Source organism: Periplaneta americana, chromosome 15 (genome assembly GCF_040183065.1).
Source record: "Periplaneta americana isolate PAMFEO1 chromosome 15, P.americana_PAMFEO1_priV1, whole genome shotgun sequence".
In the NCBI taxonomy this organism is placed as follows: Eukaryota; Metazoa; Arthropoda; class Insecta; order Blattodea; family Blattidae; genus Periplaneta; species Periplaneta americana.
The window spans coordinates 158,755,808-158,779,845 of NC_091131.1; the positions used below are offsets into that span (position 1 = coordinate 158,755,808).

Here is a 24,038-nt window from a genome sequence, read left to right on the forward strand (position 1 = left end):
CTACAGCACAAGAACATGCAATAATTGACATTTTAATCATCATAGGTTATCCAAAAGTCTCAATAGCTTATCACATACAGGGATAAGACTTTACAACAAACTCCCTGTTGAAACTAAAGCCCTTAGCTATGCTAGATTTAAAAAGTCAGTGAAACATATTTTACTTTTCCACATGCCTTTTACTGTCAATGAGTATCTTAGTTTAGCACTCCAAATTTAGCTTACAGTAGTTGGTATCTCCTTTTGTGTTTACTGCTCTTCTTTTCTATCTGATTCATGTCTGGGGTGAGACTGCCCAAGAAGATAAGGAAACCAAGAACCTTGTACAAGTAATGGTCTGAAGAAAACTGTGGAGAATTGACTTCATTACTGAATGTGTTGATTGTGTATTATTTGTATATTATTGTAGACATCTTGTATGTCGGAATAACATGTATGTAACCGCATATTTATTATGTATTCACTCTGACGATGCCATGAAATCATTGTATTTCCTAAGGCTAATAAATATCCATCCATCCATCCATCCATCCATCTATTATTGATAAGTAATTCTGACGGTAATAAATCCATACATATTTGTAATTTTTTATCATTTCATTTAAATGTAGGCCATCAAATAAACAAGAAAATCAAACAATGAAATACCCAGGTTTATTCGCTAAGAATCTTTAATTCTGCATCTACATTTTAATCAAGTTCTAAAAACATTTTTCTGTTTTCTTTTTCAGATTATATCGAACATATCGTGACAACAAATATGTATACTTCCTTATGGAAGCTTGTCTAGGAGGAGACGTATTCACAGTGCTGCAAAAGTACAGATTCTTTGATGAGAACACAGCTCGCTTCATGACAGGGTGCGTAGTGGAGGCCCTGCACTACCTGCACGATCGAGGCTTCATTTACCGAGATCTGAAGCCAGAAAATTTGTTGCTAGATCATAAGGGATATGTCAAAATGGTAAATACCGGTACAAGTAAATCCTTTTTTCTTCTGTATAAATCATTCAATTTTATACAGTTTGTGAGGTTATTTGTAATATTTTGGTCTAATTATATATATCCTATATATAATCTTATTTTTGTATACTTTATGAAATCGCGTGGAAGATAGTGAGAGAGTGATTAGAATCACACTTTAATAATAATAATAATAATAATAATAATAATAATAATAATAATAATAATAATAATCATAATAATAATAATAATAATAATAATAATAATAATAATAATAATAATAATAATAATAATGGTTTTACTACAATATATGGGCAGGATTAAACCCCCGAGAAAGTTGGCAAAAAGCCATTCTAGTACCCATTTATAAGAAAGGAAACAAAAAACTATGTGAAAATTACAGGGGTGTAAGTCTTCTCAATTCTGGATATAAGATCTATACAGCCATAATCAAAAATAAACTATCACATCTTTACGAAGACAAAATCACTGAAGAACAGAATGGATTCCGAAAAGGAAGATCATGTTGTTACAGCTATTTCACCATGAAGATTTTAACTGAAAAGCACAGAGAATTTAATATTCCAACCCACTTAGCTTCTATTGATTTCATAAAAGCTTTTGATAGAGTTGATAGAAATAAACTTTTAGAGATTTTACGCTATGATAATATGCCAAACCAAATCATTCTCTCCATTTATAATTTATATCAACAAAATGAAATTGCCATAAGAACTGAACGCGGAACTACTAGCTGGACTTCCATCAACCAAGGTGTTAGACAAGGGTGCGGTCTTTCCCCTCTGTTGTTTATTATATATATGAACCATATTTTATACATTTGGAGGCAAAGTCATCATGCTGGAATTCAAATTAATCGAAACACATTTCTCGATGCACTAATGTTTGCCGACGATCAGGTTATTATCACTAAAACAGAGGATGCTTTACAAAGAGCCATTTATAATTTGCAAATAATCGCCTCTGATTTCAATATGGAAATCTCAAAAGAGAAAACAAAAGTCATGGCATTTTCGGGAGAGAACCCAATTCCAAGTAAGATCATGATAAATAATACTTTAATTGAACGTGTTAACTCATTTAACTATTTAGGTTATAACCTCTCTTACATCACTGATGAAGATATGTCGAACAAAATATCTAAATTTATAAAAATTAACACCGTCTTCAAATCATCCCATGTTCAGAAACATACAAGGCTAAAGGTATATAAAACACTAGCTCGACCGGTCCTCACTTACGGTAGCGAGGCATGGACAATCAGAAAAGCTGATGAGCAAAGGCTGACGACAGCTGAAATGAGGTTCATGAGACGAACAGCGGGATGCTCTTTGCTGGAACACCGTAAAAATGTGGACATATTGCAGGAACTCAAAATGGATCCTATAGTTAATTTTGTTCAACAATATCGACTTCAGTGGAAAAAACATGTCGAAAGGATGGATCGCACTAGATGGCCTAAACAGATTCTTACTTATGTACCAAGAGGAAAGAGGAAATTGGGAAGACCACGAAAGCGCTGGCATGAGACTGTAACAGATCCTGTAGGGTCTAATACGGGAGGGATATGATGATGATGATGGTTTTACTTAACCTGGCAGAGTTAAGGCCACAGTAATAAGATGCTATTGACTCCTGTTGTACTTCCCCACCTATGAATTCCATAGCTCGTGTGAGATTCAAACAGTGCAAAATATACCTGTCTGGGAGTTTCTGTAGAAACTAATGACCTCAACTTCCTAAAAACAAAAATTATCCTTGACATTCCCACTTAAAAGACTCAATTTCAACGAAAAATAAAAATCATGAATGAGGCACAAATTAACGTCAGTTTGCTACAGCCTCGGCTCTTCATACTTTACAACTAGATTCAGAATGATGACGATAGTAGGCCTACCTAATCCAAATGCTGTAATGTAGAAATTGCAGTAATAATGAGGTGCGTACTACTACGTACTTGTATTTTATGTTTATGGGCTAAAATTTAATAAAAGAATCAACTTTTCTTTTTAATCTCTTATTGTAAATATTCAACACTGTCGTATAATGTCAGTTTATATTATAAGCAGGCCTAAAAGGTTGCAGTGAGCTACAAACTATAAACTGTAGGTCTCACCAACATATGACTGTAATAAAGTTAGGAATGATAACCTCCAACGACACTGTTTAAAGGTACAGAAGTAATATTCGTACTTATAATATCTAACATAGGTAGTCCTATATCATCTGATTATGTGATCCTTACATTATATAAAATGACTATAATCAAGCAAGACATGTTTGTTTTTGTTTTCACTTCAATTTCGACTCTTGAACATAAAAAAATATTTATGAATATTTAAATACCGGTACTTATATAGTCACAATCATGCCATGGCATGAAAGAAAAACTTCACAACCTCGAGCGGGATTCGAACCTGCGACTTCCTGTACTCCGGTCAGGCACTCTACCAAAGGATGGCATGATTGTGACTATATAAGTATTTAAATATTCATTAATATGTCACATCAACGGACGTATATACGTCATCCAACATCGTAAGATGAAGTTTAAAAAAATATTTATTTCAATATACCAACAATCACTAACAAAATTTTGTTGTTGTTATTTTCTAATGCCAGGCGTTTGACAATAAAGTCATTTGACCTCTTGCTAAGTCATTCACTTAGTTGTAATAAAATAAGTTGGACAGTTTCTGGGCTCATGTTTGGTGCCCATGGCACGATCCCACGAGAAACTTTAAATCAACTTAAACAATTTAAAATTTCTGATGCAACGATTGATGCCATTGGATCTCATGTGTTAAAATCATCCTTAGCTATAATTAGTAATCATTTGTACCCAACAAACTTTTATTGTAAATGATTTTCTATGGTTTCTTATCATTTATCTTAATGTTTTTCTTTTTTTTTTTTTTTCAAATTGTGACATAATTGTTTTTAATCATTGTTCATTGTAAATTGATTAGTAGGCCGATCTATCGAACCCTTATTTAGGGCAGCTTTTGTTGATACAAAATTATTATTATTGTTATGATCATCAAATCATTATCATCATAAATATTCTATGATTCTGTCAAAGACTAAATTTATCACACTGAACAGAATAAAAAACTTGTGCTGCTATTTTAATGACCTACAGAATGTTTGCCAGTGTAAAATTACTGGTACACTTTTTAATTTGTGATAGCAGCAGAATTATTGTTTGTTATGCATAGGCCTACACACTTTCTGTAGTTTGAAATAATATCACAGACATGACAGTAAGAAAATTCAGGACAATTGAACATGAATCAACAATATATTTTATAATTTTCATGTCAGATCAAAGAACTGATTAAAATCTCACATTAAGAGTAAACTTAATAAACTGGACACACAAGTATTTTCAGATAATGATACTTGTTACTGGTATCAGAATTAAAATAGCTCTACTAACATTTATTTGAATAACATGAAAAATCCGGCTTTTCTATTAATAAATACTAAGTCAATTTGTATACATGTAATAGATGTTGGAAATTTTTTTAGGAATACAATATATGGCGATTACTTTCACGTGTTAATTTGAACTAAGTTTATAAACATAAATATAAAAAGTTGTGTAATCAAGATGCAATTTTCTTTTTAGATTGACTTCGGATTTGCAAAACGAGTGGGGCATAGTGGTAAGACCTGGACATTTGCTGGAACACCAGAGTATGTGGCTCCTGAAATCATCTTGAACAAAGGACATGATCGAGCTGTTGATTACTGGGCGCTGGGTGTATTCATTCATGAATTAATTACTGGAAGGTAATATTACACTTAGCTCATTAACAATATTTCTCACAGCGAATATTTTTATTTTATTTTTTTTTATTTTAGTGGGTTATTTTACGACACTTTATCAACAGCTTAGGTTATTTAGCGTCTGAATGAGATGAAGGTGATAATGCCGGTGAAATGAGTCCGGGGTCCAAAACCGAAAGTTACCCAGCATTTGCTCATATCTGTATGTGTGTGAGTGAGAGAGAGAGAGAGAGAGTCTATGTCTGCATCTGCGTCTGTGTGTGTGTCTTTCTTTTTTTTTTCATCCCAAAGTTCATCTACGATAAATCCATTATGGATGGGATAAATATGTTCGATTTCATTGCAAATACCGCGACAAATAACTTCGGCACACCACAACAGAGCTAAGTGACAGGAGGTCGAGGGATCACTGCGACAAAGTTAGAGTGGGCTAGATGAAGGGATAGTTAAATGACATGAGCCCAAGGACTGTGACAAGGTTATAGGGGTTGGATGAGATAGGTAATTTACATGAAACGAAGGACTGTGACAAAGTCAGAGTGGGTTGGGTGAGAGGATACGGTAACTAAGTGACATGAGGCCAAGGGCTATGGCAAAGTTGGAGTGGGTTAAAGAAGGGAATAACTAAATGACAGAAGGCTGAGATATCACTTTGACAAGAGTTAGATGACGGACACTGAATGAAGAGCCAGAGGACTGTAACAAGGTTGTCACTTAACTACCCCCTCACGTAACCCACTCTAAGCTGGTCACAGTCTTTGGCCTCCACCGTCCTGTCACTTAGTGCTGTTGTGTTGATCAGCTTCTTGTCTATGCGGATGACGTGAATATGTTAGGAGAAAATACACAAACGATTAGGGAAAACACGGAAATTTTACTTGAAGCAAGTAGAGCGATCGGTTTGGAAGTAAATCCCGAAAAGACAAAGTATATGATTATGTCTCGTGACCAGAATATTGTACGAAATGGAAATATAAAAATTGGAGATTTATCCTTCGAAGAGGTGGAAAAATTCAAATATCTTGGAGCAACAGTAACAAATATAAATGACACTCGGGAGGAAATTAAACGCAGAATAAATATGGGAAATGCGTGTTATTATTCGGTTGAGAAGCTCTTATCATCCAGTCTGCTGTCGAAAAATCTGAAAGTTAGAATTTATAAAACAGTTATATTACCGGTTCTTCTGTATGGTTGTGAAACTTGGACTCTCACTCTGAGAGAGGAACATAGGTTCAGGGTGTTTGAGAATAAGGTGCTAAGGAAAATATTTGGGGCTAAGCGGGATGAAGTTACAGGAGAATGGAGAAAGTTACACAACACAGAACTGCACGCATTGTATTCTTCACCTGACATAATTAGGAACATAAAATCGAGACGTTTGAGATGGGCAGGGCATGTAGCACGTATGGGCGAATCCAGAAATGCATATAGAGTGTTAGTTGGGAGACCAGAGGGAAAAAGACCTTTAGGGATGCCGAGACGTAGATGGGAGGATAATATTAAAATGGATTTGAGGGAGGTGGGGTATGATGATAGAGACTGGATTAATCTTGCACAGGATAGGGACCGCTGGCGGGCTTATGTGAGGGCGGCAATGAACCTTCGGGTTCCTTAAAAGCCATTTGTAAGAAAGTAAGTAAGTAAGATTTCACTCTAATGCAGCATTTCTCAAACTATGGTCCGCGGACCACCTGTGGTCCTCGAGGTCTGCCCTTGTGGTCCTTAAAAAAAGACAGAAGAAAAAATAAAATTCAAACGAACTGCGTATCACACTATAGCTTAAAATCTCAGAGTTTGGAAATGACACATAACAATCGAATTTCACTTTTTCTCCCAGTACTGACATTTTATGAAATTTATTATCCTACCCATCTATCGACTTCCCACTCTACTCTCAGCAACAAAAGAGGGATTTAAAGCACTATACATGTGATGTTCTCGACATCTTTTTCCTGCACATCTGGCGCCGCACCTGTAACCCAGCCTGGGACCACCCGAACTCATAACGGAGGACCAAAATACCGAACCTTAATTCGATTTTAAAATATGGGTATACTGGAATTAAAATATGCCACGAAAATGATAAATTTGCTTTTGAAGGGAACAAGAGTTAGGTGGTCCGTGGAACTGTTCTGACTTTAAAAAGTGGTCCGCACTTCAAAAAAGTTTGAGAAACCCTGCTCTAATGTATTACTAGGCTACATAATAATCAATAGTAGACTAATGATCATTAATCAATAATCATGAATGGTAAGAATGACACAAATGAATTGAGGAGCTCATTTTCAAAACGTCTCTTATTCGCCTGATAACGAAAATGAGCTTCCTGTGTCCATGCATTGTTCAAATATAATCTACATACAACTGTCACAATTTGGCTTCAGAACGCCCCCTAAACCACTCAAATCTTGCGTTAAAAGTGACTATTGAAATCAAACTGACTCCTGATCACAGCAAAATTGAGACAAAATATTACTTCCAGCTTTGGAATCAAATACTCTCATGCTCCCATTTGTTCCTAAATGCACCCAACTTTTTCGGTTTCATAATGTCTGCTGGTAAGAAATTTTAGACCTAAAAACTTTCTCGTGATTTCCCACAAAGTTATGGGAATGGACAAAGAGTCGTTTTGAAAATAAACTCTTCAATTTATTCATAATTTTATTGCCGCTTTTATCTTTTGTCGCATTTCTTATCACTGCTTCACCATAAACGTTCCTATAGAAATCTATGCTTCCAATTTCGCTGCTCTTGTCACCTCCCCGCTAGTGTCGATTATCACTGCTCGAACATGTAGGCCTACATATGCTCCATTCTAAAGTGTAAAGTACACAGATTATTTCACACGTTTTATTGCGTAAATATCAGCCAGTAATGTATTCAGCTTAATTAATAACAATCAGATTGTTACAATTTGCAGTATGAGTGAGCATTTAATTTTTTGCTAATTAATTATTTAAAACGTGTTATGGGATAAAATTTTATTAATATTTTATTACTTAAACCTGACAAGTTTACCTTTTTCCTTACTGGCCTAAATTACTAGAATTAAACATATCTTGTTCACGTGATTTTGATATGAACAAAGATGCTTCTGATTGTATTTATATCATTAATCACGTGCTTTATCAGCTAGCGGAAATTGAAATATGCACATATTAATAACTCGACCGAAATTAGGTTTATATAAAAAAAAAGCGGATAACAAAGCCACAAGCAAATTTCAGAAGTGTTCAGACTTTGCAGTAACAGTACAAAGAAATCCCTCACTCTTAGTTATAAAGGGTGCGTCAGAAAGAACGGATGGATTTCAAACTATCGATACGCAACGAGGAGAGAGATATAGTGAGGGAGACCACGACTGTTGGGTCAGCCAGAGAATGCAGTTTCAGTTGAGAATATGGTGTTGGTCTGGTGTACAACGTGCTTTCATCGTAGAGACATTTTTGAAAAATGAAGAGTCTGTGATCGCCACGCAGGACTCATTTCGACATCGGATGTCACGCTAGGATTCCAACTCGGAATACAATTTTGCGGTGGGTGGCTTCATTTCGTATCACAGGTTCAACATTAAAGAAGAAATCACCTGGACGAAATTCTATTGCACTGAGATTGTCCGAGGCTACGGTAAGATCTCGCGCCCTGCGACTTCTTTCTTTGGGACCATTTGAAGGCGTAAGTTTGTAAACATCGATCACATACACTGGACGAACTGAAGACAGCGATTCGTGAAGAAATCGTGGCAATTGCACTAGCTATGACTGTGAAAGTGATGGCGAACATCAGAAAACGCCTCGATGCCTGTATTGAAAGCCAAGGACATCATATGGATAATGTTGTTTTCCATAAATAAACTGCATGTATTGGTGAATATGTTGATAACAATAAATTTTTGATTTGATGAATCTTTACAATTTTCTTGCCATGTGAAATCCATCCGTTCTTTCTGACGCACCCTGTATTTAATGCTTGGAAGTAACAATACTTGACTTACTTGACTTATAACCTGTTGTTCCTAGGTTGAACATAGGGCAGCAGTAAAGTTCCTCCAGCGTACTCTGTCGCCAGCCATCCGTTTCACCTCTTTCCAGCTTTTCCCACATCTCTCTACTTCCTCCTCTATTGATCGTTTCCATGTTTTTGTAGGCCGTCCTCTCTTCCTTACTCCTTGTGGATTCCAGTCAATAGCAGTCTTCTCAATAGCTCCATCTGGCTTTCTCAGCGTGTGGCCTATCCAATTCCATTTTCTTTGTTTTATTTGGTAACATATTTGTGATTGGTTAGTTCTTCTCCACAGTTGTTCATTTGCTATTGTTTCCGGCCATCTTATATTTAGAATACGTCTCAGACATCTATTGATGAACGTCTGTATCTTTTTATTTATTACATCCGTAATTTTCCGTGTTTCACAACCATAGAGGAGGACTGATTTTACATTTGTGTTAAACAGTCTGAGGTTTGTCTTCAATGAGATGTTGTTATTCCGCCATATGGGATATAGCTATACAAATGCTCCATTTGCTAGCCGAATACATCTTTTCACATCTTCTTCCACGCCACCTGTTTTTGTAACCACACTTCCCAGGTATAGAAAAGTATCCACTTCTTCTATTTCTATATCAATTTATTTTTATGATTACAATTTACCCTCATCTGTTTTGTCTGGAAGTAACAATAACTAATGTATAAAATTTTGAAACGAAAGAAAAAAATATATATAAAAGCGGAAATATTCGCTATCGGCATGTGAGAAAAAATGTGACCTCAATATTTGCCATATTTATTTATTTACAAAATGAATTTATATGTCACTGATGTTTACACAGTAGTGTCGCAATAGCCTCTGTGGTTTTTGCAAAGCAGAGAGGTCCCCAAAATGTCCGACTTGCCATAAATTCTGTCACATATTATTTCAGTTAATCAAGTTAGTGTTTGGGCCAAAAAGTGGCGTATTAACCTCAATGAGACAAAATCAACCCATGTAAATTTTACAAATAGGAAAGTGAAAAAGCTACCTATATTTATTAATAAACAAATGAGGCCAAGTACTTGGGCATGACATTTGATGCCAAGTTAAAGTGGAAGGCTCATGTTAAAAAGAAAAAAAGAAGAACTTGCTATTAAGTACAGAAAAATGTATTGGTTGCTGAGACGATGTTCCTAACTGTCAATGAATCAAACTCCTGTATCTCCTCATGAGGAGCATAGGGCATTCACAAAGTGCCTCCATCGGACCCTATTTGTAGCCAACTTCTTCACTTCGCTCCATGTTTTCCCCTCCCTATCAATTTCCTCCAAAACTGTTCTTTTCCATGTATTTTTTGGCCTTCCTCTTGTTCTACTACCCTGGGGGTTCCAATCCAAAGCCATTCTTTCTACTGCTCCATCTCCTTTCCTGATTGTGTGCCCTATCCAATTCCACTTTCGTCTTTTGATTTCTTTCTGATTTGTTATCTTCCATAGTTATGAGTTTGTGATTATATCTGGCCATCTAATTTTTTAAATTCTTCGTAAACATCTACTAACAAATGTTTGCAGTTTATTTTGTATAATTTTACTTGTTTTCCATGTCTCACAGCCATATAATAAGACTGATTTCACATTACTGTTAAAGATTTTAATTTCTGTAGATCTAGATATAATATAAGATTTCCATATTGGGTACAACTGGACAAATGCACTATTTGCATTTTTATTCGGTTCTTTACATCCTCAAAGGCTCCACCATCCTTGTCAATTATGCTACCCAAATATTTAAATTCTTGAACAGTATCAATGTTATTATTATTTATTACAACTTTATCTGTCTTTTTACTATTTAATCTCATTTCTTTAGTTTTCTTTACGTTTATTTTCATATGAGTCCCTTTTATTAATTCTAATAAAGTATTCACTTTATTCTGCATATCACCAAAAGTATGGGAGAGCAAACAAATATCATCAGCGAAATCCAGATCTTCCAGAGTATCATTTAATCCCCATCTTATATCTCTTCTAACATTGCCAACAGACCTTTCCATAATATCATTCATAATAATCAGAAATATGATCGGAGAGAGAATACAACCCTTTTTCACTCCGCATGTAATTATTATATTTTCTGACAGCACACCTTTATGTATGACATTACAAGTATAATTTTCATACATAAGTTTAATTAGTCTACAAATTTTTTTCTGATATACCAAATTTTGTTATTGTTCTCCATATATAATCTCTATTAAGCGAGTCAAATGCTTTCTCAAAATCGATAAATAGTAAATATAAGGTACTTTTCCATTCATTGCATTGTTCACAGATTTTTCTTAAGGTATTAATTTGATAAACACATGATCTATTTGTGCGGAATCCTGCTTGTTCTTTCCTTATCAATTTATTTTCTGCTTGCACGATTCTATTATATATAATCCTTGATAATATTTTACTGGGAATTGATAACAGTGTTATTCCCCTCCAATTATCACATTCCGATAGATTTCCTTTTTTGAGTAGTTTAACTATTAATCCTTTATGTTAGTTGGGAGACAGGAGGGAAAAAGACCTTTAGGGAGGCCGAGACGTAGATGGGAGGATAATATTAAAATGGATTTGAGGGAGGTGGGGTATGATGATAGAGACTGGATTAATCTTGCACAGGATAGGGACCGCTGGCGGGCTTATGTGAGGGCGGCAATGAACCTTCGGGTTCCTTAAACGCCATTTGTAAGTAAGTAAGTAAGTAATTCTTTATTCCAATCAGTTGGTAGATACTCTTTCTCCCATATTTGTTCAATAAGTGGGTGTAAGATGTCTGCTGTGATTTCAGTATCAGCTTTTAGGATCTCTGGGGGAATATTGTCTATTCCTGCAGATTTCCCATTTTTAGTTCGTTTCAAGGCTGTAATTATTTCACTTTTCGTTGGTGCATAAAGTTTACAATGTATGTATCTATTAGCTATAGGGTCTTCTTCCTTATCAGTATCGTTTATTTCTCCATCTTCAGATCTTTCATTTGTGTCATCTGGGTTTAACTTACTGGCTTTTAAGGAACCTGGAGGTTCATTGCCGCCCTCACATAAGCCTGCCATTGGTCCCTATCCTGAGCAAAATTAATCCATTCTCTATCATCATATCCCACCTCTCTCAAATCCATTTTAATATTATCTTCCCATCTACGTCTCGGCCTCCCTAAAGGTCTTTTTCCCTCCGGCTTCCCAACTAACACTCTATATGCATTTCTGGATTCGCCCATACGTGCTACATGCCCTGCCCATCTCAAACGTCTGGATTTAATATTCCTTATTTGAAGGATTCGTAACAAGCTGTTTTTTACGGTGAAGGGTTGTTAGCCCTTCGCCCAACCCCCAAGCTGGAGGACCACCCCTCATCGGCTGTCCGCGACTGCTTATTCAATATATTCACAGCTACTCTCCATATCTGGAGGCCGTCTCCTCGATCCGCAACCTGAGGACGCGCCATGCCATGGTGATAGGGACCCAATACATGGCACCTGGGTTTAACATCTCATCAAAATATTCCCGCCATCACTCCAACTGTTCTGTTTCGGTTGTGATAAGATTTCCGTTCTTACTTTTAACAGGACAGTCTCTGTAGATCTTCTTTCCGGATAGTTCCTAACTAAATATACATAATAAATTGCTATTAAAACCAATTTGGATGTATGGATTGCAAATTTGGGATTGCACCAAGAAATCTAATATTAAAATTATACAGAACTTTCAAAATAAAGTGCTACAAGGAATTGTTAATGCAGCATGGTACATTAGGAATGACAACATCCATAGAGACCTGAAAATGGATACAGGCAGTGAAGAAATAAGAAATGTGACAGTAAAGGATGAGAAGAGACTTCATAACCATCAAAACCCGACTGTGCTTCAGATTCTAATAACAGTAACGTAGTAAGAAGACTCAACCTGAGCACTTCGTGCAGTAATCTCTTGGGTTCTTGCATGAATTATGCAAATACTTAGCAGAATTATTCATTGGAATAATTTTTTCCTTGAAGTTACTCTTATATTGAAGCTACTAGATAAGTATAAGGTCCCGCGCCGTGGCGTCGTGGTCTAAGGCATCCTGCCTAGGACTCGCCTTACGGAATGCGCGCTGGTTCGAGTCCTCATGGGGGAAGATATTTTCTCATGAAATTTCGACCAGTGTATGGGACCGGTGCCCACCCAGCATCGTGATGCACTTGGGGAGCTATGATAGGTAGCGAAATCCGATTGCGAATGCCAGATATAACGGCTGGGGGGATCATCGTGCTAGCTACACGATCCCTCCATTCTGGTTGGATGATCGTCCACCTCTGCTTCGACATGTGGGCGTGAGTCCAGCAGCCGGCTGGTCGGTCTAGGCCCTTCATGGGCTGTAGCACCACGGATTATTTTATATATATATATATATATATATATATATAAGTATAAATACTTAGTTGTAGTTTGTAATGCATTTAGCATTTTAATAATTTAAAAAAAAAAAAAAAACATACTATTTAATAGATAAAAATAACACAGTTGAAAATTCTTTAATTTTTTTCAGTATCTTAGAACTACACATATTTCACTAATTAGTTCTCAAAATGGCAAAAAAAGCACGCACGCGCGCGCACACACACACACACACACACACACACACACACACACACACACACACACACACACACACACACACTGAATTAATATCGCTTATGTAATTCGTAAATTTGTAAGTAGGAAGGTGTAGGGATTCATAATTTTGAATGGTATTTAACTATGATTTTATTCTCCTCATATATCTTATCACACAGATATTTATAGATTACGCAATTGGTAAATTCGCAATTTTAAAAATGCAATTATTTTAATGTCAAAACATGTAATATTACAACCTATGTAATGGGGCATGTTGAAATATATTCTGTAAAAAAAAACACACACACACACCACGTGCGCGTGCGCAAAGCCTCTTTGACCAGTCATCTATTGCTGCATGGATAGTTCAAATTGGAAATTCCGCTCCTGCTGCCTTTGAGGAGCGCTTCAGACTTTCCCAATTTGGGTGCCTTTTCTTGCAGACAATGCCCTCAAGTATTGACCACAGTTTGAAGTCCAATGGGTTGAGTTACCAGATGGGCAGTAAGTAGCTGAAGTGTAATCAGGAACATAGTGTTCAATCCACTCCCGTATTGACTTTGCCTTGTAGACTGGAGCAGAATCTTACTGGAAAATCGACTTTTCATTTCTGAACAAGATACTGCTCAGATCTCTCACGAGAGGCTCAAACACAATTTCTTCATACACTTCGGCGCTGATTTTTACAACTTTCTCACAAAATTATTGCTGAGTGGCTGCAGCATAACTCACCCTCTCCCCCCATCAAACCAACACTGAGGAGGAGTGGTGGCCCCTCTCAATTTTTGGACCTCTGTCACGTGCTTCCCGAGAACTCGCCACATAAATTATATCATTTTGCTAATTAAAATTGTCTTCAATAGTGAACATTTCTTTATTGGTGAAGAGAATCTGCTCTCTCTGACCATTGTTGGCATGCCACTGCAGAAGATGTCTCGATCTGAGGACCCTCTGCTCCTTCAGCTGCGGAGTTAGGAAGTGCCCAGCTCAGTACTTTGACGATAAGCTTCAAATCCAAGATCATCACTAAGCACTGTGGATATTGATCTTTTTCAAAATTTTGAGCCCCTGAGCCATTACAGTTCGCTTTTGAATGAAATTTCAAAGAATATGGGTCGCTACTGTCTTCACAGCCACCACTGCCCTCGCAGCTCTTGGGTGCCTGTTCTCAGCTGATCTTTCACAGAGAAGGTCTCATCGAATCCCTGGATAGTTCGGAGGCAAATATTCTGCCGATATTCAGCTTCTTAAGCATTTGGAAAAATATCATTAGTAAGGAGCTCCTATGTAATTAAATATTCTTTTTGTGTGTGATAAAACACAATTAACAAAGCTAAAAATTCCGAACATGAAGTTTCAAGTTTAAAACCCGAATTTTATTTCACATAAAAACATATATTTTCACAAAAAATTATGTAAATACATATTTTCAGGAAATCTATTATAAACACATAGATCTTGGTGTTGTTTTACTTAAATAATTTTTTACAAGAACTTTTAAATATTTTAAAACTATATCAATTTTATCACTCAGAAGTACGTTATCTTTTTAAGAATTCTTGGTTGCTTCGTATTTCTCAGCGCTGTTTGGTGTACCCGTGATCCATTTTTGTAATAGTATCGCCTGAAGTTCTGAGAACTGCTAGGCAGCATATCAGTGTTATTATTAGAGAATAAATTAACATGGACAAGGAGGAGAGATCTTGCAACACATAATTAGGAATGTTTATTGTTGCCGAAGATGATTTCATTCCACGCTCTGTTTGTGGAACACAACAGATAAGAGCTCGGGTATGAACATTATTTAATTTAAACAAATCTCTCGCCTCTCGCTCATGTCTATCAAGTAAGGCAATATATCTTGTTGTGATTCCTTGTTATCAGGCTTTATCAATCGATATCCTTCAAGATATACTGAAAGATGGTTGTTTAAAAAACGATTTGGCTTTCCTAGTATCAAATCTAAGCTTTTTGTGTGACACCATAAAAAAACTCGAAACATCCAAAAACCTGTCACAGTATAAGTCGTTGTTCAGAGATAAATAATCGGCATGCGGAGAATTTGGAGATGACCTTTGTTGTTCACTGCAATTCTCGGCCAACTACTAGCGCTTAAATGTGGTTGGTGAGTACCCAGTAACATTTTTTTTTTTTTCAAGATAAGGTATTTTTGTCATATTTAAAAAATATATTTATTTTTTATTTTTAGCAAATATTTTCGTACTTTTTAACACATAAAAAATAAATATATTTAAATTTTTTAGCACATAAAAATCCGCTCCCTAATCATCAGCTGATTTGCCAACCCTGTGGAGAGCGATCACAGCAACATGCTTAAAACCTGAGATATGTACAGATAGATATGGAATTAAAATTTGAAGCGAATCTTGATGGAAGTCCACCTATAATTGAGCAACAATTTCACACGACTGTCCACAGGTAGCATATGTACAGGGGCTTTGCTTTTCTGCACATGTGCAGGCGTGTTCCAAGCAAAACTTATACAATAAGGGAGCTCCAAATTTTATTTCCGTATCTGTACTTCCTCTTTCGCAGCTGAACTCACAATGGTCAAGGGCGAGTTTCAACACAAAAATGGTTTATTATCCTCAAAACAGGACGTACAGTATTCGCTAAAAGTTTGTGACAGTATTTATGGCTAGACTGGGAATATTTCTTTATTTAAGTTTTAATTTCTCTCTCTTTCTTGTGTCTAAAATTTGGTACTATTCTGCATATTATAAGCAGGATATGATTTGAATTTGTAAGATAATTAATAAATAACTGGTCCCAAAACATAACTGCGAGTTTTCTGATACGTCACTGCAATTATCTAATATAGTTTTCAGTGGTACTGTATAAGAAAGTGTACACAAAAATATTCGTAATTAAAAGTAGTCCAAAATTCAGTGCCACTTCTATTTTTGTTACAGGCCTCCATTCCGAGGTAAAGATCACATGCAAACTTACAACCTGATCCTCAAGGGCATAGAGTCAGTTCACTTTCCAAAGCATGTGACGAAGGGGGCACAGAACTTGGTGCGCAGATTATGCCGTGCTGTCGCTACAGAGAGGCTGGGCTATCAGAAAGCTGGTGTTCAGGACATCAAGAATCACAAGTATGTAGGCCTATGCGCAGAAAGCTGATTCATCAAATGTTTAATTTATCTTTTCCTGTCTTATTTATCTTCTCTTTTAATACCAATTCACAAACCAATGGAGCAACACTAGAGATGGCCACAATCTAAAAATTTTAAAAATAAGAACAAAAAGTTTAGAATAATCTTATAAACCAAAAGGTTATACAGGTAAGAGAAAGATAATAATTTTGCCTTCAAATATTCTTTATTGCAGATGGTTTCAAGGTTTTAACTGGGAAGCATTGCGCAACCGGAAAATTCTGGCTCCCATTATTCGACCAGTAAGTAATTGTTGTCTTTGTTGTTGTTTTATTGTTTGCTACAATAATTGATAAATATTTTGGGTCAAAGTTATTATTGGTATTATAATGACTAGTGACTGTCACATGACATGGAATAATAGTAATATGCGTTACAAGAGCGGTATGTTGACGTTTTCATGTTCGAGGAAAAGATTGAAAAAGCGAAACGTAGTTGAGCTTTTTTAATTTCCGAGAACATGAAAACAAACATACCGCTCGTGTATCGTACATTATTTTGTGCGAAGATCGTTTATTACATACCTGAAAGACGAATTTCTAATTAGTTGCAATGAAATCTCAATGTTGGTTTCTGTTTAATGACGGCAACTTCGGAAAACCAAAATATCTTTCTTCAACATTGTTGCTATAAAATGTTTTCTGTGTTTACTATACTCCAGCAGGCCGTGATATATGTCTGTCTTTTTTTTCCCCCAGTCTATAAATGCGAACTTAAAACAAACGGTAAGGTTATGTAATGATTTATTTTTCATTTTAATATTTTAACAATATTATTTATATAACATATTGCAGTAATAACATCGGCATCTGGAATCTTGTTGATTTTTTCACGGCTTCCTTAATGTTACTTGTATCAGGAATGCAATAAGTTTCGTGGAGTAGAAGACTTTACTTAATTTTTGCAAATATTTAAAAACAATAATTAACATTGCAATTTAGGTGAAATTGCAGTGGTAAGTTTCCAATTTATAATTATTACTATGTTAAATGTTTCTAAAAATAATATGTTAAAAGCCTAAAGCAGTAAAATGAATATGGCGCTTAAGTGGTAAGAAGAGGGAAATTGTTATGTGCGTTACGTTGGGAATACTGAATGTGGTATTTCACACTTACCGCGTATTGGTTCTGTGCGAAAAACAAGCAAATACGCACGATCTCGCACAAAAGATCATTTTTACCTGGGATAAACAATAAAAAAATATTTAGGAACCAGCTTCTTTATTTTCAGGAGCTACCACATGCAATGAGAAAACCACTCGAGCTAAGATAAAGATAAATTTACTGAACTATATTAGACAATATTAAATATCTATGCAGTGTAAATACACGCTCTCAGGACGCTCTGTGCTCTTCAATGGAGCTATGTAGTGACAATATCTTCAGATTCACAAGTGTACCGGTAACAATATTAATCTAAAAAATACGTTCGAATTTCTTTCTACAACCCTTTTGTTAATATTATGTGTAGTAGTAGTAGTGACATGAAAGAAATCGAAGTCTTTAAAACGTTTTGAACTCGATAAAAAAACTCGGCGCCATATAAAAATTTTAGTCGCCATGGCTACTTGGTGCCTGGAATTTGTCAACCCCTCATTTCTACAATAAATAAAATGCATCTAGATACTTTAGATCTAATTAAAGGTTAGAATTAACAAATGAAAAAGCATAAAAGTCAGCACAAACTTAAAATAAAATAAATTATGAGTGCGTGCTTCACGAGTCTCTAGACATTACAATCGATGACTGTACACATTTTAAGTGTTTCAAATGAAAAACTTCGTCTTTCAACACATGTCCTCAACACATGTTATAAGATATTTAGTAGGATTTTAAATGAAAAATTAAAAAAACATGCTGAAACTTTCCTTCTGGAGTGTCAAAATGGCTTTAGAAAAGGAAGATCATGTGTAGATCCATTATTTAGTATGAAACTATTGTTAGAAAAAAGAAGAGAATTTAATTTAGAAACCCATGTAGCTTTTATTGATTTTGTGAAAGCTTTTGATAAAGTCCGAAGAGACCTTTTATTCGACATATTACAAGATAAAAATATTCCAAATTTGCTATTGCAAAATATAATAGAAATCTACACAGACAGCAAAATAAGTGTCAAAATAAATAACTGTATATCCGAAAGAAAATTAGTTAATAATGGAGTTCGACAAGGTTGCCCACTATCACCAACTTTATTTAATATCTATATAAATGAAATTATTTTAAAATGGAACCAAATCTACACATCAGGAATCAAAATAACCTGTGCTCTAACATTAAATACCTTACTCTATGCCGATGATCAAGTCATAATTTCCAATTCAGAGGATAATTTACAAAGAGGATTGTATACTGTACATTAAATAAAATATTAAAAGATTTTGGGATGGAAATTTCAGCACAAAAATCAAAAGTAATGGCATTTTTAGGACAAGACCCAGTCAGAAGTAAGATAATACACAATAACCAATGCCTCGAACAAGTGCAAAATTTCAATTATCTGGGTTGTGAAATATCTTATCAAAATGAAAAAGATGTGAACAAGAAAATTACCAATTTACACAAATTCTAGGAATAATAAACAATACATTAAAAGCTAAATTAGTACAAAAATCTACAATAATAAAAATATATAATACACTAGCATTACCCTCCTTTTATACGGAAGCGAGATTTGGTCATTAAAGAAAAAAGACATGAACAGAATCAAAGCAACGGAAATGAAATTTTTGAGGAGGACAGCAGGATATACTCTTTTAGACCGAAAAAGGAATGAAGAAATTTTAGATCAATTAGAAGTAGAGTCAGTAGAAGAAAAAATCAGCAGATACAAATTCAATTGGCTAGATCATGTAAGAAGAATGGAAAATTCAAGAATCCCAAAAATTATGATGCAATATAAACCTAGAGGACATCGTCGACCAGGAAGACCTTTAAGAAGACTGCTAGATGGGGCCGAAACAGGTCTACAGAGGCCTAATTCGTGAAGGATGATGATGATGATGAACTTCGTCTTTCTGATAAAATGCATTTTCTTCTTTCTCGTAATGAAGTGCTCGCTAACAAATTCTTCTATTAGACCACTAATCTCCAAGCACCTAGCTTTCTTTATTTTCGCATGTACTCTGAACAGCAGACCTGAACTGTGTACGTAGGATCAGATGCCGCCAATCTATAATACATACCTCCAGTGTTGTGGGTTGCCTGGATACACTAGGTTACCAAACTTAGGACTCTACTTATGAGGTACCAACCAGTCTTCAGACTGCTGACTGAACATACGCATTACAAATGCATTAAATTTTAAGAATAAATTATACAGTCAAACCTGTCTAAAGTGGCCATCTGAAGTTACCTTGTAAAATGGCCGTTTTATCAGGTGGCCGCTTGATTAAGGTTGCGGTTTTTTATGAATTACCATGAAAATACTGAATTTCGTTGACTTTTTAGTACTATGCGCATACAACGATCGTGCATATTAATGTCAGCCTCTTCCATTCTCGCAACTAGCCTTTTCAAAACTCGCTTGCGGTACCTCAGTTTAAATGACTGGATAATACCTTGATCAAGGGGCTGGAGGTGTGATGTCGTATTTGGGGGAAGAAACACTAATTTCACGGGTCACGTTGCGATTTTGTCGTTTAATCTTGGAATTGAAATCGCATAGCTAATTCTCAAACAATGATGATGTCATCCAAGCTTTAACGTTGGCAGTCTACTTCACCCCCAGTAAGCCCACGTCAACATTTTTCAAACATCTCGGTTTCAATGATTTCCCTATCATTAAGAATGTTTCTTTTTCTCCTGCAGCATTACAACAAAAGAACAGGGTTATTCTGTATTTTGCCAACTTCCCCCCTTTACACTCTTTTTTCTTAAAACTTAAAAGTTTTGTTAGGTAGGGCCCTGAAAAAAAAAATCTGTTTCCTGTTTCGCCAACATTGTAAATTTCTCTGAGTTCATATTCCGCAATAATTGAAGGCAGTCTATTTTTTCCATTCTTCAGTAACATTGGTTGCAATGTCACTCCTTCACCAGACACAGAACGAAATAGAATGTTACCGTATGCCGTTTTCTAAAGCACTCTAACCGCCCATTAATAGCAACAAAATTGCTTACATTGAGTTCTTTGGCAATTTCAAGAGCTTCCTCTTGAATCATAGGCCCACTTACTGGTAATTTCTTCGCCCTCGCACACTCGAACCATTCGTAAACGAAATCATTCACATTACTAAACACAGATTCTCTCTTCATTTTTTGGCCACCATACATATTTTCCTCCCATTCTTTTGATATTTCATCTTTATTCTTAATTATACCGTCTATTTGTGTCCTTCCACATTTGAATATTTCTGAAACTTTTCTCGCAGAAGTTCCCTTCTCACTTTCTTCAATAACTTTTCGTCTCACTTCTAATCTTAACACCACTCTAAATTTATTGTTAGACATGATTTCTCTCTCAAACTATCTTCACAGTTCCTATGAATCAACTGAATGAAAAGAAGAAATATTCGTAAAAGCTGGTCCAAATAGAGAAAGATAGAAAGTGGAGAAAAAAAATTCGAATGGTTAACTACTGACCTAAATCATACTGTGACATTTTCGATAGAAGAAAATCCGTGTTTCAATTCTTTAAAAACGAGTAAGAATTTATAGCTGTGCAGGGTCGGAGTGGAAAGTGACAAAAGAGTCATAAAACAGTAACCAACTAACCCCAAGATATGGAGGGTATTCTATTGTACACTTAGCTATTGTCCTGTCTATTGCTTGCTGTCCTCTAACCATAGAAAAAATAGGTCAGACATTATCTGTAAAAAAAGATTTTTTGTTGGACGGTGACTATTCTAGTCAGGTTCCAATCCAAATAGCGACCGGAGCATGAGGTGGCCGCTAAATAAAGAGAGAATTTGTATTGATCTTATGGAAAATCCAATTGGTTTCAGAGAAAATTGGCCTTTTGGACAGGTGGCCGTTTAAATGAAGTGACCGCAAAGGCAGGTTTTACTGTATCTTAAATGGTGGTCATATTTCTTCCTACTCTACAGAATGTTTAATTGCTGAGAGGAGCAACTACTAAGCCAGACGACTGACAAAGTAGCCTAAGAGGAAAACATAAAAAATATAGCCTATAGTGTTATGTTCTTGCGTAGTCTTTCTATAAAATTCATATTGTTAAAACAGACTTCTATACTGTTAACAGCACTACCTAATTGCTTATTATTTTTTTGTCTACAAATAATTATTAATTTGGAATAACTCTTCTCGGGTTCTTAGCCAGGTGAAAAGAAGAAGAGGGCAGAGCTAGTCATTGAAAGCTTGGAAGCAACAATCCAACTCACCTGACTGAGAAGGAACCAGAGAAGAGTTATTCCACATTAAACATTGGGAAAGCCTCGAGTCATAAATTATTATTAATTTGCATAAATTTAATTAAACATGTTTTATCTATTAACATTATTTTAAATCATATATTTTGCGTGCAGTAGATCAAATCTGGCTCTCCCAAATAGCCATGACCGGTTTTTTTTTTTTTCAAAGCCACGCATATTGGCGTGTAGCCATACTCTGCCTACTTTCTTTGACGATTATGATGATGAATCCTGTTCTGAGGTTGGAACATCCATTAGGTCGAATTTATTCTCCCCGAATGATAGGATGACATGAGTATGGAAGTAGGCAGGATGGGTGAAGATGAAGATGGTTTTCCCCAACCAAAAGGCAAATGCTGGGTAATATTTTGGCAAATCCTCGGACCTCACCTCATCTCACTACATCTCGCCAAAATATTGTAAAAAATTGCACAAAATTGTAAAAATTGTAGAAAATTTCTAAATTGCAAAAATTGTAATTGTAATATTGTAAAATTTTGACTTGTTCCACATCTTAAAGCTTCATTGCTCATGTAAGATCTATGGAATAAAATAAATGAATGAATGAATGCATGAATGAATGAATGAATGAATGAATGAATGAATGATGGCAAAATGAGTTCGGGGTCTGGCACCGAAAGCTACTCAGCATTTGCTTTTAATACATCAACCAGGCAACTTGTTCTGACCAGGATGTGGTTGTATCATATTAATGATGTTCATTTCATTTTATTGAAAAATCTGTAATCTTCCTGATTCTATAGTGGTATATGAATACAAGATTTTATATTTTTTGATTGATTTATTACCTAATATTATTTAATTCTATTCTGATAATGGTTTATTCACGTCAACATCAGATGTCAAGTTAGATGGATGACATGTAAGAGATGTCAGATAGTTATCTTCCGCCTATTCAACCTAAACCATATGTTCATAAAATAAATAATCATTTTTTACAGAGTTGAAGTTATGTCAGTGAATGTAAACTGATATTAATATTCTCAATTTCAGTAATTCTCTTTAAGATATATTGATGGATATAATACAGCAACTCTGCAACCTACCCTCTCATTTTCTTTTTCTTTCTTGCAGATTCCCTCGCCAACATATCTTGGTAATTTTGATAAATATCCAAAGGACAAAAGTGTACCACCAGATGAGACTTCTGGCTGGGACAAGGATTTCTAAAACTCTGACATTTACTGCTCAACAATACCGTTAAAATGATGATTTACTGTAACATGAAATAAGTATTCTAGTGCATAAGATGTGTAAAAATATTTATTTAAATTTAAGATTTTGACTACACTGTTGTGCATTGTATAATAAAAAGTTTCAGTGTATTATTTGATAACTTCAATTTAATCTCCACATAATTCACTCCTTGGTTCGATGCAAGTTATCGATTAAGGCATAGATTCCTCCAAATGGATTGAAATAATGTCAAATATTACTAAATTTATTGTGCCCAGCAATTTTATGCATTTCTCTTGGCCTCAAGTAAGAAAAGTTAACAATAATAATTACCTATAATTAGGGCTAGGATTTTGATGAAATTGCATCTTTTTTCTAGTAAGCCAGAAACATAGCTGCTTTAGTATTTATATGTTATGTGATAAACTGAGTGTTTTAAGACATATTTGTTACGGCATTTTTTTTAATTTTTTGCCTGTTTCAACTCATAAGAGCATCTTTTGTGTTATTCGGACATTTCTGAGGCATTTTCATTTAATTTTGGCCACAAATCTCCATTATTAATATAAAATAATGTTTATTTCCTTTGATATCTTGTCTACATATTTTGTCCATTATTACTCTTTATTTTTTACTTGGTTATTTAACGACGCTGTACCAACTACGAGGTTATTTAGTGCCGATGGAGTTGGTGATAGTGATATGATATTTGGCGAGATGAGGCCGAGGATTCGCCATAGATTACCTGACAATTACCTTGCGGTTGGGAAAAACCTCAGAAAAAACCCAACCAGATTAGCCCAAGCGGGAATCGAACCCACGCCCAACCGCAACTCCAGGTCGGCAGGCAAGCTCCTTAACCGACCGAGTTACACCGGTGGCTAATACCCATTATTTTGTATAATAT

The 24,038-nt window shown here is 35.4% G+C and overlaps 1 protein-coding gene across 7 annotated transcripts in view; it reads left to right on the plus strand.

Annotated features, from left to right (window-relative positions):
• Positions 1 to 23,280, plus strand: part of LOC138715483 (cGMP-dependent protein kinase, isozyme 1-like) — a 280,131-nt gene extending 256,851 nt beyond the window's left edge. For all 7 annotated transcript variants that reach the window (XM_069848430.1, XM_069848431.1, XM_069848432.1 and 4 more), the window contains 5 exons: positions 732 to 963; positions 4,615 to 4,778; positions 16,324 to 16,509; positions 16,745 to 16,811; positions 23,030 to 23,280. In XM_069848430.1, coding sequence (XP_069704531.1) covers positions 732 to 963; positions 4,615 to 4,778; positions 16,324 to 16,509; positions 16,745 to 16,811; positions 23,030 to 23,125 — 745 coding nt within the window. In that variant the 3' untranslated portion in view covers positions 23,126 to 23,280. The remainder of the gene's footprint in view (positions 1 to 731; positions 964 to 4,614; positions 4,779 to 16,323; positions 16,510 to 16,744; positions 16,812 to 23,029) is intronic.
• Positions 23,281 to 24,038: the final 758 nt, after the last annotated feature.